This window comes from Vanessa atalanta, chromosome 9 (assembly GCF_905147765.1).
Source record: "Vanessa atalanta chromosome 9, ilVanAtal1.2, whole genome shotgun sequence".
NCBI lineage: Eukaryota > Metazoa > Arthropoda > Insecta > Lepidoptera > Nymphalidae > Vanessa > Vanessa atalanta.
Window position 1 is genome coordinate 1,552,062 of NC_061879.1, and position 18,023 is coordinate 1,570,084.

Consider the following 18,023-nt stretch of genomic DNA (forward strand, 5'->3'; position numbering starts at 1 on the left):
ACTTCAAAACGCTATCGTGATATCCACAAAGACTTGAATTCATGGAATTATTCGTTCCTTTATAACGGGTCATTAAGGTATTTTTAATTACTCGATAATGATATATATTTGTCACTGTTTATTATAAAACAATCCCCAACACGTTTCAATGGACAGAGTGAATAATGAGGAAGATTTAAGTGTATAATTCATTAAAGATTTTGTAAAATTGTCTGGAATGTATAGACCTTATTCTACCAGTGTGAAGTGTGGCATATAAAATTGTAATCACGCTTTATTTTAATATTAAATGGTGAAATATTTAATACAATGTGTATGTTTGTTATTTCCTATATTATAATTACTCGTACTTTCTAGAGCTCTTAGATAGTTGGCGCCTTTGTAGTTCAACAAAGACACTTGAATTTAAGGAATTTCAACGTTCTGTCGTTTTGAATCGTTGAGCTATTTCCCAATTTAAGCTTCGAATTATTTCCTCTACTTTATATCTTTCCATTTGGCTTACACTGTAATTTTATCTTCTTTTGATGGATATATATATACGATACAGTCAAGTGAGTAGCAGCCATAAAAAGCTCCAACGCTTGTTTTCCTCTTGAGGATGAGCTTGGTCATTCTACCGTGCTTTCCCATTGCATTGTGTAACCCACATGTGACAGATGTCAACCGACACATGTCATTCATTTACAAAATCTTCACAAACTACCACCTGAATATTCAGTTTTGTTAGCCCAGACTTGAATCCAAATTCTTCATTAAGATCTCGGCACATATAAGTTACTTTCCCTATATATTATTTACTAGAATACTAGTCACAATAACATAAATTGACAATGTTTGAGAATAGTTAAAAGAAAAAAAAAGAAAAAATTGTTAATTCAAACAATAAGTTAAAAAAAAAATCAGAGAAAAAGAGATGGAATGTGTGTCTGGACATAACGCTTACTTGTGTGATGATTTTTATTTATGTTATTCTGATTTAGAGATGGTAACACTGTTGCATGGCGGTTGGCTGGTTGAAAAAACAGCCAATCACGATCGAGCTCAGCTGATCTGATCTGATCTGATATTGAATGATCGCGCAGATTTTGAGGGGACAGAAGGAAGTTGGAAGAAGAGAGGAAGGCAGACTGATGTCAGACGGGGAGCTCAAAAGGGTGATCTTAAAATGAAGGGTAATTGATTGTATAACTTGGATAATTGTGCCGATTAAACCTATTGTGTTAAAATAAAAGTATTTACATCTAATTGAACTGAGTTTGGATTTACGAAACTTGTGTGAGGACTTTTATCAGTTCACTCTATTGTAAACCGCGTAAAAGAACTTCGTTCCAAAAAATACTGACGCTTAATTAAATCGATTCCCTCCCAGCATTTTTCGCAAATATTTACGTGAAAAGCGACATCAAACAGTTGTGTATCAAAAAACTTACCATGTAAACACGTTACTCGTATATCAAGGTGAAAAACAAGTAGTGAAATATTGAATCATACTCGCTGACAGCTATACTGGTACGAGGGCTATGATAGATGATAGGAAACCAAAGTCAAGTAAGGGAATTATGTAAGCTATGTATCTGATAATTTATTAACTTACTTATGCTAATTGACGTACTCGTACAAACATACGTCATTTGTTTCAATGCGAACGTTAACTTTGAAAAGGTTAGTTGTAATTGTATTAAATTTTGGAAGCAATTTGTTTTTTATGGCAAATTGGTTAATATGCAAACTAGGACGGAACAAAATATATTAATCACAAATTACAAAGGCCAAATATGAATTAAAATTGGATGAGGAGACTGCCTTTTTAATAATACAGTACAGTAAAAGTAATAGGGTGTCAATGTTTCACTCCTGGGCTTAGGCCTCCTCTTCCTTTGAGGCCACTTGGAGCTTATTCCAATATATTTATATAGGACATATTATAAGGTTAAGAAAGAGGTAAATTTACTTAGATAAAAGTTAATAAAATATAAAGTTACATAATTGTATGTATATTTTAGCTATTGATTCATACAAATTGTACACTTGACCTTGAGTACAATAACAAATATAAAACATAATACAAAGCTCTTTATTCTCCTCGCTCTATCTCAAGAATGGCTGAAAATATGACATAAGGCCTAAAGTCAATTTTGCAGTCCGTCATGCCGTCCCTTATACCCGTCAAATTATATGGGATTTTTAATCAAAAAAACCTCGACACATGCCTACGTCTCTTCCCGTAATGTGCTCTGCTCGTGGCTTAATCGCGTTCTCCTCGCAGGGAAAAAAAAGCCTTCTACCCTTTCTGATAACTTATCATTTGGGCATTTTCATTTTACAATAAGGCGGTAGATAAGGTAATAAGCAGATTTTATTTTGCAGTAGGGTTTTGTGCAAACCCTTTTCGGTACATCCCACTCGTCAGATATTCTACCACCAAACTGTCAGTCAGTGATTCAGTGTGAAGTGTGTGCAAGCCCATGTAACTACAAGCACAAGAGCAATAACATCTTAGTTACCAGGGTTGGTGGCGGTATTTTAAGGAATGGTTAATATTTCTTACGGCGTTATTGTCTTTGAGCGATATATTATAAAATATACATTCCACCAATCACAGATAAGTGTGACAAGGCTCAGCGAATGATTATCATATATTGCATCATTCAACCAATCACAGGCCAGTTCTGAACATATGCTAGTGATTGATAATTCAATTTTATCATGTAAAGTATAAGCCATAAATTGTTCTATTTCGAATAGTTTTAAAATAAACCTCGACGTCCATCAGCATATATATGCTTGTTTTCATTCAATTAAATCGAGTGGAAACTTTTGCAGTTTCATTTTGGAGATTCGAACTCGATTTGAATTCACGCTTAGAAAAAGAATTATAAAAAAAGTAAATTGTTAGAACAAATTATTTTTATACAACAAATATTATATTTACTAAAGTTTAATTCAACATTTAACCCCTTACTTGGTGGTAGGACGATACAAGTCCATGTAAGTGAGCGCCAAAATAGATATTTTTTATTTTTGAAGATTGGTTCAGTGTAGCTACAGGCACAAGGGACATAACATCTTAGATTTAAAGATCGATGGTGCATAAGGAATCGTTAATATTAATTAAAGCACTGATTTCTATCCATCCGACCATATATATAAAATAAAAAAAAGCATAATTATAATAGTACTAGATTAATGAAATGGAATCTTATTTATTAGAAATAGCAATAACTATTTTTGATAATTTTGACGATAAAAAGTTATATTATAAATAAAAATGTTTTAAAAGAAATAAAGTAAAAAAATCTCATCTCTGGGTAAGACCAGTCTGCCCCATTGTGGGTAAAATAAAACACATCTGATAGATTTTCAATACGATGTTTCATTCTTGACCGAGCACAAGCTAAATTTAAAACACAAATTAAATGTATGAAAATTCTTTGGTGTCACTGTAAGTCACTCATATATTCAATATTTAAATTAAAACCTTTTTTTACTACAAGTGATTCATAAATAGTTATTTTTATCATAATTTGTGTTTGCTTATATTGTTATTGGTGATGGCGCTATCATTCAAACTAGGACAGGAAAGTACACTGTCCTCATTTTGTGTCTGAAACTACATATATAACAGTCAAAGTATATAATCTATTAAAACGGAAAAGCGGGACACAAACAAATAAATTTACTTTTATCAGAAATATAGTTTGTTTTGAGGAGGACGTTGTGAAACTATCGACTTATTCTTACGATAATCAACGCTGAGTTTACAAAATCCGTACAATTTTGACGTGTGCTGTACAATCGTTATTATACACTGAACACAATTCTATTTCCAGCCTGCTGGAGTCATAAATAATCCATTCGGTGGAGAATCGAACGCGTGCATTCAGTGTGATATAAATAACCGCATTCCATATTATCGCGTGGTATACTTTGAATCTGACTTGCTTTAGATGGTAGAGTTAATAAACGGAAGAACTTTTGTGTATACAACTAAAAGCCGAATCGGCCTAAACTAGATTGAGCCGGTTGAAACCAGATGAGAGACAAATTCTGATAAATGTTATGTTATTTCTTTTTTTATGATATTAATAATTATTATTTGTACGTTTGCCTTCTTTGAAATTTGAAATATAAAATAAAAAAGGATTGGATACATTTAGACAAAATAATAATTACATTCGTACTAATAAACTTAATTTTACGATTACTACTATGACAAAATATGTTAACACCATGACTGTGATGTCCTAATTAAATTTAACTATTCAGTCCCCCTGACTAACTAACAGCCAACGAAATATTACAATTCACAAGTCTGTACAAAAACACATATGCACTCTCGATTGCGGACGGAGGAAGTCCAAGTGTAGACCCGGCTTTAGATCACGTTTGAGCCAACCTAATCATCCAAACTCTATACTAAGATATCTTGACAGATAACTCAGGACTTGAACCCAAAACAACGATGACGATCTGTAGGCGTTCAAAATAAAATAACAAGGACTTTCATACAAAATTAAAAATTAATTGGACTAATATAATAATATTATTTCTAGATATCTTATATTATAAAAATGAATACAATGAATATAAGAAAATGTTAAGGTCAATTCAACATTAACAATTTAGGTTTATAATTTAAGCGTTGATATTGTAACGCGTATAGTTCATTAATAATAAACACGACCTTCATTATCAGAATATTATCTTAGCTCTTTGAAAACAGATACAATAAAATATAGGTAAGTACTCTGTTTTCATAGAATTTACACGAATATTTGTGTCCTGTTGAGTTTTAGACATAAAGTTACTAGCAATTCGGAATGTCAGATTTCATTGAAAATAATCAAATACCATATCCAACTCATTAGTTTCTCGTTTGTACAGATTATATAAAAATTTAATATATGTCACATCAACTTGTAAATTTGAAATTTATTCAACTTCGAAGAAAGAGTTTTTTCTCCGTATAGTATATCATGTGTAATCAGAAAAAAAAAATTTTAATGACATAATCTATGTTATGTAAACACAATTAGTATCTAGATATAAGGCCGCAAATCCCGAGGTCCTGGGTTTATAGCCAGGATCGGGATGATTAAACGTTTTTGGGTATTTCGGGTGAAAAATTCTTAGTTTAAGATAAGAGTGACGGATTAGTGAATACTCCTTGTATTTGCGTACACATTTGCGCACTATGATATATCCCACCAGTGTAGTTGACCAGTCTAGAGATACGTTGCCGCGACCGAAATTGATCAGACATCATCATTCATCATCGTCATCATCATCCTCCTGCCCTTATCCCAATTTTACTTGGGGTCGGCGCAGCATGTCTTCTTCTTCCATACTTCTCTGTCAGACGTTATCTCACAAGTAACATTCTTTCTAACCATATCGTCTTTCACACAATCCATCCATCGTTTCTTGGGTCGTCCCCTACCTCTATATCTATCCACATCCATACTCAAAACCTTTCTCATAACATGGTCCTCATTCCTCCGCATAACATGCCCATACCAAGACAGCCGGTTTCCATTTAGCCACCGGTTACCGGTGCCACTTTCAAACTTCCTTAGACATCATTATTATGTGCACATAAATAAATCTAATAACTGTATTTATTGATTGCCAAATTCAGTTAAGGAAAAAAAATATTAAAATTGAATTTACTCAGTCGCCTTGGAACACTTTTATATTTGTTATAAAAAATCGATAAAGGAATCGATTCTTTTATTTTTTGATCATAAGTTATCTTAATTGAGTCCAGACGACCCAGCTTTTAGAAGATGTGAACCTTAACCGATGATTCTGAGTTCAAATCAGAGGAAGTACCACTGAATTTCATAAGACGGATAAGAGTCTTCCAAGTGTATACACTGAGCCTCATTGAAGCAGTGTAGTGGAGTGTAAGTTCCAAACCTTCCTTAAAGAGAGAGGAGATCTTAGCCCAGTAGTGGGACATTTATAGCTTAATATTCAACTGCCAACTTGTAGCACCGTCTGCCAATGGCAAGTTATCATTTATAAAATAAAACAAAAATAATATCTCAATATTTGTATAAAATAAAACGAATGCAATTATAATCGGTATGAATAATGGAGGTTCATTCATGGGGACAGCTCATTTAATTATCGCCTGTATTATGAAGTGGTAATCAGATTCGTATTAAAGATAATTCAGTATTGGATGATAATTGCCCCAAAATACACGTTTATTTTTAATTAAACGATAATACTTTTTATCTTATCGATGTTTTCATACACAATTGCTTTGTATATCTTTTGTATTTTAAAATGAGCCGCGATGGCCGAGTGTTTCGAAGACGTGAATTTAAATCGACGAATCTGAGTTCAAAGCCGAGGAAAACTCGGTAAAGGAAAATCGGTTTATAAGAATGCAACCGACAATACTATGTTTCATCATTCAACAATTATATTCAATTTCAGTTCAAAAGTTATGTTAGCTTAATATTATATTCTTACTCGTATAAACTAAACGTAAAATAAAGCAAATTTAATTGAATATAAATTCAATGCTATCAATATAAATGTAAATAAGGGCACTATAACAAGATCACTTCAAAGGCCGGAACATAGCCGAGAACTCTTATAAGACGGACCCACAAAGCGAAGGCATAACGAGCTAAATTTAAAACTGGAGACTCAATAGCATCCAGTTTCAAGTCAATATAGGAAATTTTAATTCTGAAATATAATCAGACGTGGCTTTTAAATTCTAAATAAACTTTAAACAGTTTCAATTGTAATAAATAAATTAATACGAAACTAAATTTTTGTATTGGAACTCGTATCGAGCTCAAAAATTATTCAAAGTGAGAATGTCACTGATTTTTATTAAACTATGGTTCATTTAATTATTTACTTTAAACAAATAAATACTTTATGGGAGGACTTTGTGTAAACACCAATACCACCAGTACCAACACCAGAGCAATACTTAATATTATTGTGTTCCGGCTTAAAGATTAATAATAATAATAATAAATAATAAATAAATATTGGACAACATCACATACATTACTCTGTTCCCAAAGTAAGTAGCTAAAGTACTTGTGTTATGGAAAAACAGAAGTAACGACGGCACCACAAACACCCACACCCAAGGCAACGTACAAAACAAATTAACTTTTTCTACTTTGACTCGGCCGGGAACCGAACCCGGGACCTGAGCGGTTATGACCAATGACCATCGGGTGCTCATTCGCTCACTACGTATATAATAAAAAAAACGATCTTCTTAACAGAAATGTGTGTGTTTTAAAAATTAAGAAATTGAATTTCTATTTACCTCATTTGTAAGCACTTCATTAATTTTTATAAGCTGAAGTAAGAATTTCAAATAAAATATATCTATCTTTTTATTATAATCCTTTTTTCTCAGATTCAGGTCTTAAGATCCATTATTAATGTAAACTTTATCTGCACTTCAACGTTTAATACTTCCAGAATAAATCCCACGTTTTAACTCACTTTTATATTTACACGTAAGTCTTCTGTGAAGCAAGAGTGGCATAACTACATAAATAACTCTTCTGGTTATTAAGAATATTGCATTCATTACATCTTGAAAGATAAAATGAGAAAATAAATCGACGTCGGAGAGCAATAAATCTATAAAAAGATTCAATTTAATTGCATTACAAACATGATTGTCTGTTGAAGCTTAAGAGTATTTAGCCGACTTCAAAGATAAGAAGATTATCAATTCAGAGTTGTTTTATACGTATATTTGAATTCATTAAGTTAAATAAATTTAATTAGTTATCTGTCAAGATAGAATGTGAAAGAGAACGCGTCGAAAAAAAGTACTCCGTACTAAAAAACCAGCTGACTCGATCCTAAGGATCACAACACTATTGTATACGAATACAACAATTAGATGCCATGCTTACCATTGCCATTGAGATATCCACGCAGGCCCGCATAGGCCCCGGGGTAACTGGTCGGGGCGATGGCCCCCTACAGTGGTGGCAACGCCGTCTGCAACTACAGACGGGTCACTGGGTGGATTATTATCCGTGATGTCTGAACTGGGTGGGATTCACGCCACTGAGTGATCGAGCCTTCGGCGATCAGTGAGCTACGGCGGATCCCGCTCTGATATGTCCGTGTGATGGCTTCACCCGTCACGCAGCGGGGTCGAGTTCGCCGGTAGATCCCGGCGAGCGCCCGTCAACCTGTGACGAGGAAGCGGTCATTTCTGGATGAGGTCGCGTGGTAATCCTCTTGGGTCCGGTGGTCGCCGATGGTATGGCGCAATACCCCGCAGATGCTGGGACGGCGCTCCGTCGGCCCTCGCGAACATAGAGGTACTCAGGCGGCGAACGTAGTCATCGAGGCTCTCTATATGCAGATCTCTTGCTATCACTGCGTTCCTGACGTATCGGGGGGCTCCGGTGATGGTGCGAAGCGCTAGAGACTGCTGCGCCCGCAACGACTTGCGGCTTGTTTCGCTTGTCTGCGCGTACCACGCTGGGGCCGCGTAGGTGAGTCGCGTGCGGATGTACGCTTTGTATACGCACAATTTCACACGGAGTGGCAGGTGTGACGCCAGAATGGGACGCAGGAGGGTTCTCGCCGTGCGCGTCTGCGCTACTACGTTCTTAACATGGTGTCGCATTGAGAGCTTCCTGTCGATGGTCACGCCTAGGTACTTGGCAGTCGGGGACCACTCGACCGACTCTCCCAGGAGCGACACCAGTGGCCGCGGGGCTAATGACCGCCCTATGTGGAGCGCCTGAGTCTTCGCAACGTTGACCTTAAGCCTCCAGCGCTCCAGCCAAGAGGGAAGTGCATCCAATGCTCGCTGCATTTTGGTCGTTGCGTGCGAGGCATTCATGGATGTAGTAACGAAAGCAGCGTCGTCAGCGTACAGTGCTAAGATGGCACCGTCCGCAACTGGAATGTCATCCGTGTATCTGCTGTAGCAGACGGGTGACAGGCAGCTTCCCTGGGGTACACCGGCTCGAATGAGGCGTTCCGTGGACAGGACGTCTTCAACCGCCACTTGAAAGCGCCTGTCTTCAAGAAAGCTGGCCACAGTCCTAACTACTCGACGGGGAGTAGTAGATGTGGACAGCTTGTATATAAGTCCGGAATGCCAGACACGGTCGAACGCTTTCTCCATATCAAGGAGTACTGCGACGGAGTGCTCTCGCTTGTTATAGGCGACAGCGAGATGGTGCAGTACCCTTGAGACTTGCAGCGTGGTGGAGTGTTCGGCACGGAAACCGAACTGTTCGTCGCGTGGTTGAAGGTGGGGTATGATGTGCAGCAGAAGCAGTTTTTCGAAGACTTTTGAGGTCGATGACAGCAGGGTGATGGGGCGATAGCTCCCGGGAAGCATTATGTTTTTCCCCTGCTTGGGGATGAGGATGACTCGACCGAGTTTCCACGATGATGGGAAGTGTCCGATGCGAAGGATACCATTGAAGAGTCGCGTTAGTGTCGCTATTGTTCGCGGGGGTAAGTGACGCAGGGCTTCGTTGGTGACTCGATCAGGGCCAGGCGCTTTACGTAGTCTAGTTCGTCGAATCATCCGTTGGACTTGTCCAGGGGAGAATACGACGGGGTCTTCGATTGGTGCTATCGATGATTCGAGGTATGCTTTTACGTATCGCTCGATGGCTTCAACATGCTGCACATCAATGGTCGGGTTTGGTGTGAACTGCGTTTCGAGGAAATCTGCAAAGATCTCCGCTCGGTCCTCGGCACGGTAACGGGGGGTACCGTCACTGGCCATGAGAGGCCTAATCGGGGGGGGCTTCTCGGAGAGTTGGCGGCAAAGGCGGTGAATACCGTTCCAGCCTTCGCCAGCTTGCTCAATGGTGACTTGCCAGGATTCGTTTGCGACAGCTTCCAGTGCTTCCGAGATCCTGAGAGCCAGAGCATTGAGCCGCGTCTTCATGGCTGGGCATCGCTGGTTTTGCCAGTCCCTGCGTAGTTTCCTTTTCTCCTCTAACATCGCTCTGACGGAGAGGGGTAGCTGCGGTTGTCTCGGTGAGGTTGTGGCATCGACTCTGGATTCGCGAAGCGCATCAGACATGGTCACGCTGAGGTCTGAGGCAAGTCGATCAACGTCCGCTGGGGACTCAACTCTGTAGGACGGCGAATGCTTAGCCAGATGTTCGGCGAAGAGTCGCCAGTCCTGGCGGTGTTTTGGAGAAGGTAGTCTTGCTGTCATCGGTACAATATTCAGCGTCAAGAGGACTGTTTGGTGGTCGGAAATGAGGTGGTCATCCATTACATCGATTGACGGGGCGGCGGGCAAATCGCGGGTGACTGCAATGTCGATGACGTCTGGCACGTGGTCTGCGCGGTACGGGTAGTGCGTCGGAACCTCTGGTCCGAGTACATTGTAGCCGTGGCGGTCGGCATCATCCAGGAGGCGTCTGCCATCCGGATTCACGCTACTTGAATTCCACGCCGTGTGTTTCGCGTTAAAGTCTCCAGCTATAACCGTGGGCAGCGGCGAGGCCAATAGAGTGCGGACGTCAGCTACTGCGAGTCGGTTATTCGGAGGTTTGTAGAAGGCGAACACGTGGAAGAGCTGGCGATCGATGCAGATCTCCACGCCCAGAGCGTACGACGACTGCAGTTGTGGTACTGGCAGCAGTTGATGGATGATCTTTCGACGGACCAAGACGGCTAAACCCCGATATGCAGTCCCGGTCGGCGAAGTCTGGTCGTCCCGGTAGACATGATATCCGGAAACCTTCAACTTGTCTACTGGTCTAAGGTGAGTCTCGCTGATGAGGCCGATGTCCACTCGACGTTGGGCAAGCAGGATCTTAAATAGCAGGACTTTTTGTGACGAAAGCCCGTCGGCATTCCAGAATGCAATACGGAGCTCACCCAGTACAAAGCTCCATTATGCATTTCAGGATCAGCGGGATTGGGTCACGCTGCTCCTGGATGGCCACCAGAACCTGGTTAAGGGTACCGATGATACTGGTCAGTCTTGGGTCCAGAGGAGCCACCCGCTTCGCCTTCGTCCCCGTAACAGGGGCAGCGACCACGGTGGACCTAGACGGTAGGTTAGGCGGTACTGATGATGCCATCGCAGTTTTTCTTGAGGTTGGAGGCGCTGGAGGAGGCACAGCCTCAGGCCGTGCATCTTGCCGAGTGCGCTTGACGCGCTTTCGACGGCGCTTTTTACTCGGTTGCTGCTGTGGCTGGTTGGCGGCAGCCATGAGCGAGCTGGGCGTGTTGGCCTCTGCAGGAGCGGTGGCTGAGGAGGTGCGCGCAGCTGTGGTGCGTGCAACAGTTCCCACTCGGCGGTTCTTCGCTTCCTTGTGGTAAATTGGACAAGAGGAGTTATTTGCTGTGTGCGCGCCGCCACAGTTGGCGCATGTCGGGGTTTCCTCTAAGGGGCGCTGGCAGTCCCTGGCCGCATGATTCTCCCCACAGCGCACACAGGCGATAGGCCTATGGCAGTTGATCGAAGAATGACGGAACTGTTGACAGCGGTGGCATTGCGCGGGCCCCTTACGGCCGCGCCATGCTTCGATGGTGATCCCGGGCATGCATAGAAGCTCATTCACTTCGTATATGCCCGGGATGAGGTCTGGTGTCCGTTGCAGCTGAGCAAACAGAAGACAGCCTGGTCTGCCAGGTCGCGCGGGGATCGTTCGCACGTATTCCGGGACATAGCCAAGGTCGCGGAGTTCTGCCTCGACCAGCGCTGGCTCGGTGTTAGCCGGTAGGCCGCGTATTGCTACCTAGATGCTCCTCTCTGCTGGGAGCGAGTAGCAGAACCAGGAGATTCCGACGGTACTCTCCAGCTGGGTCAGGTATCGTTGGATTAACCGGAATTCCTGGTCCGACTTCGGGATGAAACGGACGCCTTTTCCGAACGGACGTCCGTTTGGTGAGTGTCCGAGCAGCTTCTTTAGCTCCCAGAAGTGTGTTGGCCAATCTGGCAGTGCTTCTACTATAAGAGGTGGATAGCGGCTAGACGTCTTCGGCGCGTTTGATCCGCTCGCAGCAGCATATGTGGTCGCGGTAGCGGCCGTGGTTGCAGTTTTGGTAGCCAGGGTAGGTGTGTTGCTCGCCGGGGACGCGGACGCGGTCGCAGCCGCGTATGTCATTCCGGATGTAGCCGCGTCCATCTTCACCGGAGATTCTAGAGACAGGAGCGGCATGCTGGGCGATGCCGCTGGCGACTTCTGCCTTAATACATTTGGGAGAGAGTTACTTCGTATCTTTACATGCTATATAGAACAATTAGCGAATCTTGCCATCGCGATGTAGAAATGTTTTCGATTTGACGTAACGCCATCTAGTATCAATAAGTAAATATAAATTAATTCAGAATGTGTACACGCACACTAGTAAAATAGAATTTAATTTCGCGAATATCAAGCGTTGATTTCACGCACACATAGATAGTAATGTTGACCCGTTAGTTTTAGTTCTTTTGTAGTGCTTCGCTCTGTCTAGATATATAACTTATCTAAGTTTAATAGCATGTTTCACTTCAATTCTTCAACAGCGCTTATACAGCGCTTGAAAGGTTATCATGATATTGGAATATATGTATATATTTCAATAAGGTTTTTGTCGCAACAATCCGCTTCGAGTTATATATCGTTTAAGCCATCACGACGATAATTAGTATATACACAGGCGGGACAGTCTGCTGGGATTTGCTAGTACACTATAAATTGCTTTTTGATTATAAGCAGATAAGCAATGTATATTATATTAATTCGTTAACGTAATTCACATTGATTTAAGTTATTGTAAAATATATCCGTATATTAATAGGTAAATACAAAAAGTTCAGTATCTTTTACTATTACGTCAACGCGAATAAAATTAATCGTGTATATATTATAGGTGTTGTCAATTAAAAAATGTAAATAAAATTAGACATAAAATTTAAAAACGTTTTTTTCCTCAAATTAACAATAATACAATTCGTGTTAGTATAATGGAACACAACACAAACAATTTTGTTTTTTTTTAACCGTTGGCGCTGTCGTCGTCTCTTTCTGTCAAAAAAAACTACATGTAATAGAAACCATTAATTTAATTCAATAAACTAATTTATAATAAAATTGCGTTTGATTACCACACCCACGCAATATAGAATATCCCTTTAATTCGAACAATAGTTTAAATAAAAACTTATTAATTTAAGAATGAGGTCCTTTGAAGAGATTGATTGTAACTTATCGGTCGATAAAAGATTATCTTCTGTCTTGAAGTACTACTGATCTTTATAATTTTTGAAAATGTTATGCCATTTTAATGTTTCATAATTGTTGTATTGGTATAATATTCCTAAGACTTTAATTGACCTCTTTAGATCCGCCTTCTGTTTCCTCTTTACCGGAGCTACTCTTGGAGTTCATTAAAACTAATGTTCCTTTTAAAGTTCTACATTCGATAGTAGGTTAGGCTGTTTAGTGTCAAACAAAAAAAAATAAAAAAAAAGGAATCGGCTTCGAATTTTAAGTGGTTACATATGTACTTATTCTTTTTTCACGTAAAAACTCCTGAAAGTACTGGTATCAGACTATGAGAGATAGAGGCGAAATCATTATTAAAGTTTTTTTTTTTTATTTGATATTTCCTATTTTAAGGGCTACAATAACTCGCTGAAGATATATAAAGTGTTTGTATCACCGAATAATACATACGGCACTACAGACTTCCTTTGGTAGATTTTACCCACTCACTGGTCACTTTACCGTCATGCAATTTTGCTTTGTGCTGTTCCGGTTTGTAGGATGAGTGAGCCGGTGTAATTAAAGGCACTTCAGATATGACAACTGAGGTCCAACGGTTGGCAGTGCATTGTTAGTGATGTGTACGGCTAATGCCAATTATAGTGCCTATGGCTACGTGCACAATTGACTACTTCGCATCGTCGACCTCTTCAGCCACAGTGAGCCCTTTTTGCGAGGCAGGAATTTGGTAGAATACCTTCATATATAGATATAATAAATACACCTTTGTTTTTTACACGTTTAATTTGACAAGGGTGTTCCTTTGTTGGGAAAAATATGTAAATGAGCGTTTACAATGACATTTTAAAACAAAGAACAAACTGACAATTTCCTATAAGTACATAGTTAACATTTTAACTTCGTGATAAGAATCTCATCTCGGATAGGCCTCCTCTGCATTTTTTCATGATTGCCTATCTCTCCGAAATTAAACCAATCTTTCCTCTCATTTTTGATTATGTCATCGGCTTAACGAGTTGTGACCAACTTTAATTGAATTGAATCAATTTTATAATTCAAGAAACGTTTTTTAATTAAATAAACATAATTAAAAATACATACAGGTATTTTTTGGGTATTTAACTGAATAAAAAGTTAATTCGACAAATGAATTTAAATAACTCTCGTATCATACGAATACGTACATAAAATCATATAAAAAATTATCTACAACTAAAATAGAAAATTGTAGATAAACAAATCATAATTTAATAAATTTTCGACATATTTATTTAAGTATTGATAAAAATATTATTATATAATATTTTTTGACATTACGACCATTGCTTATTTGCTTGTTCTTCTAAAATTAATATTAAAAAAAAAAACATTTAAAACTTTTACAAATATAAATTCCATGATTTCAAAGTATGAATATATGTGCTTCATTGTTCAAGGCTCTAATTGTTATTGAACTGATCAGTATACACTAATTATACTAATTACAAGAACCTTCGAGAGTTTTTAGTAGAGTTCGATACTTTAGAAACAATGTAGGTCAAAAACGAATGTAAATGCAACCAGTTTTTAATAGAACATAAAGAAAAAAAAAATCCGATGTGTTGCAATTAAAAACAAGGGAATCTTAGTGGAAGGTCGTGAGATCAAATCTGTAGAATTCTATAAATATTTTGGTACAAAAATGAAACGTTCACCATACTATATATAGAGATATAGGTTGATCATTTTGGAAACAGTGCAATTGTGTAAAGGATTCAAATCAATTATTTTATATTTTTTTATTAAATAATTATTTTGAATTTGATTTGATTACATAAAAAAAAATATGACTAGCTTTTATGACTTTTTTAAGGTCATATGGCTATTCTCAACATACACTTGCGAAATACGCTATTATAGAGCACACATATACATTAAATACTACCACAGTCTCATAATGGGATCGCAATAGGACAAGATTGATTCATAATTTTGAATAATTACGTAAATTTTGAATAAATAGTTCGATACGAACAAACGAACGAATATACGATCGGCACGAATAACCGACCAATGATGACGCTCTTTTTGATGCGTGTATCCGTGTTGATGTGTATGTATGTAGTGTTGTTTGTTACAGAACTTACAGATAATATCGCATCACTTTTAGACGCTTCACGTTTGTATTTTTTACAGAAAAGATTTTTAAGTTTAAAAAATAAATTTTACTCATTATGCGCTTACTCTATGTATTTGTAAAAACAAACTATATTTTATAAGTAACTTGTAATTGAGAACGAACTATCACAGGATACGCTGTACGTGGCCCTGAAACAAATTCTATAACATTGGCGTGTAAGCTCGTAATTATTTTGATACGCCTCCATACGGAAATATCTTTACCTCAGACCAATTTCGAATCTACTAACATATATATAAAAACGAAAATCGCTCGTAGATCCTTAAAACGAAACATATAAACAAACCCAATTTATATTACACCTCGACTTTACTTTCTCTTTTCGCAGCTTCGATAATATTTTTTAGTCTGTAAATATTTATTAAATACATTTAAATCCAAATATTTATGTAGTACCATTTAAGAATAATAAGTATAATTATTAATAGAGAAAAATAACATGGATTTATAATATTTTAAATTCAAAAGTCGAATCGTTGGATATCAACTTTAAAATTGGAATATAACTATCGAATTGGGAATAGGTTCAGTATTGCCAACATTGAAAATCAAACTATAAAATCAAAATGTCTACTTCAAAAATTAAATTTATTTTTGAAAACCATTATTCTAGCTATGGTATTAATAATATTAAATTAATATATAAAAACATTATTTAATAAGACTTATTTTATTATTATACAACACAAGAATATTCATTGGATTGTAGCGATTGTATTCGTTGAATTTTGTATTTAATTATGGGTACATCGTTGGCTATTCATTTAATTTCAAAAAGAGTATCTATTGAATTTCTTACCGGTTTGTTATCGGTAATCTACATTCCGAAACGTTAATAGTTTAACGTTATATTTAATTCTGTTACGTGACGATCAAAAGAGCTTAAGAGCGTATTTGAATAAAAATATTATTATTTTGTTTTTCGTTAGAGTTTGTATGAGATATATGTTACTGATAATATATATAAGATATATATTAAATAGATGATAAAAAAGCGTGGAGTTGCATGTTGAATTCCAGGCAGGATATATAAAATACACATATAATTGTATTTAACTAACATGATTGTTTTTTAGATGTTGAAAATGAGTAACTACTGAGTTTCTTGCCGGGTCTTCTCGGTAGAATCTCCACTCCGAATCGGTTGTAGCTTTACTTAATATAGTTTGTTAAATGACGATTCAAAAATGCGTATAAAAGCCTACTTGAATAAAGTAGATATATTTTGATTTAGATTTAATTTGACATATAAATTTACGTCATATCGAGTTACATGTTATATAATTTACGATTACTATACTCACTTATATTACAAATACGAAAGCTATTCAGTTCGTGTTGTGTCGTATTCAGATGGTCCTAACTGAAAATCAAGTTAAGTTGTAGGTGTGCATTTTACCGTTAACCATCTCTTTATTTTTTATAAATAAATCATAACAAAATTGTAATCAATTTATTAAGAAAATACAGAGGCCAAATAAATATAGTTTTGTTGTCATCAAGATTATCCGGGACAAAAGTCATTAAAATGCGAATTATATTTTGAACGAAATGTAGTAATACTTCGAAGGGATCCTATCCTATTTTTAAATGTTTTTAATAGCGTGTTTTATATTATCGAGCATAATATGACTCTGAACCTTGTTATTATTAAATATAATGACGAAAAAAAAGTTTGGCGTCCTGATACTAGAAATGTAGTAAAATTATTTTGATAGATCGTTCCAATATAGATCTATTTTAATGTTTTTGCATTAGAAATGCAAAATGCATATACAAATATTACTCAGTTTTACATTGTGACATATTTTGAAATAGAAGAGAATGCGCCACCCACGCTAACTATAAAACTGCAGAAATGTATTATTTGGTATCCGTTGAGATGTCTGAGAATAATTTAATTTACGTACCCGAGAAGAAAATACTCAACGAAATTAATTTAAAATTAATAATAATTATAACGTCAATTATAATCGAATATTTGTTTTCCGAAACTTACCAATTCGTCGTAGTAATTCGCAATGTGCGAATAAATCAGCGAGTCGTAATCCATTGTCACTAAAATCACACACCGAAATCCGGTTTTCACTACGGGATTCGGAATCGAGCTCCGGGATACGCGCGAGACGTCAATAATCGCTAACACACAGATCAATTTCCACGCCTTGGCGTCGATGTAAGACGCATTGGTCGAGTAACGTCTGACGTACACTACCGCCTGTAAAGCTAAAATAAGACCAAATTTTAAACACAAATCTTTGGTCTGTCAAGGATGTACGCGGAGTTGTTAATACCCCCTACGTTGCGCCTACCGAACTTGTGCATTAAAAGACTTTATAAATACATAAAAAATACTAGCTTTATATATAAATATGACAAATGAAAAGTAAGAATTATTTATATCATCTGAATATGTTTCCATAACATATAATACATTTTTTTTATGTATGACTAGTTTCGAATAGTAGCTTCACCCACTTTTGAGGGTGGGGCGGTGGATTTTTCTCATTATAGGTAACCTTACTTTTATATACCATCGGCAACGTGTATGCAAAATTTTATTATCATTGGTTGAATAGTTAAGACAAAAAATTTTAATAAAAAAACATAACAAAAAATATTTT

At 37.4% G+C, this 18,023-nt stretch overlaps 1 protein-coding gene across 2 annotated transcripts in view; it reads right to left on the bottom strand.

The window, feature by feature from the left end:
• LOC125066164 (CUGBP Elav-like family member 4) overlaps positions 1-17,526 on the bottom strand; it is a 571,369-nt gene extending 553,843 nt beyond the window's left edge. For both annotated transcript variants that reach the window (XM_047674113.1, XM_047674112.1), the window contains exon 1: positions 17,399-17,526. In XM_047674113.1, the coding sequence (XP_047530069.1) occupies positions 17,399-17,452 (54 nt within the window). In that variant the 5' untranslated portion in view covers positions 17,453-17,526. The remainder of the gene's footprint in view (positions 1-17,398) is intronic.
• Positions 17,527-18,023: the final 497 nt, after the last annotated feature.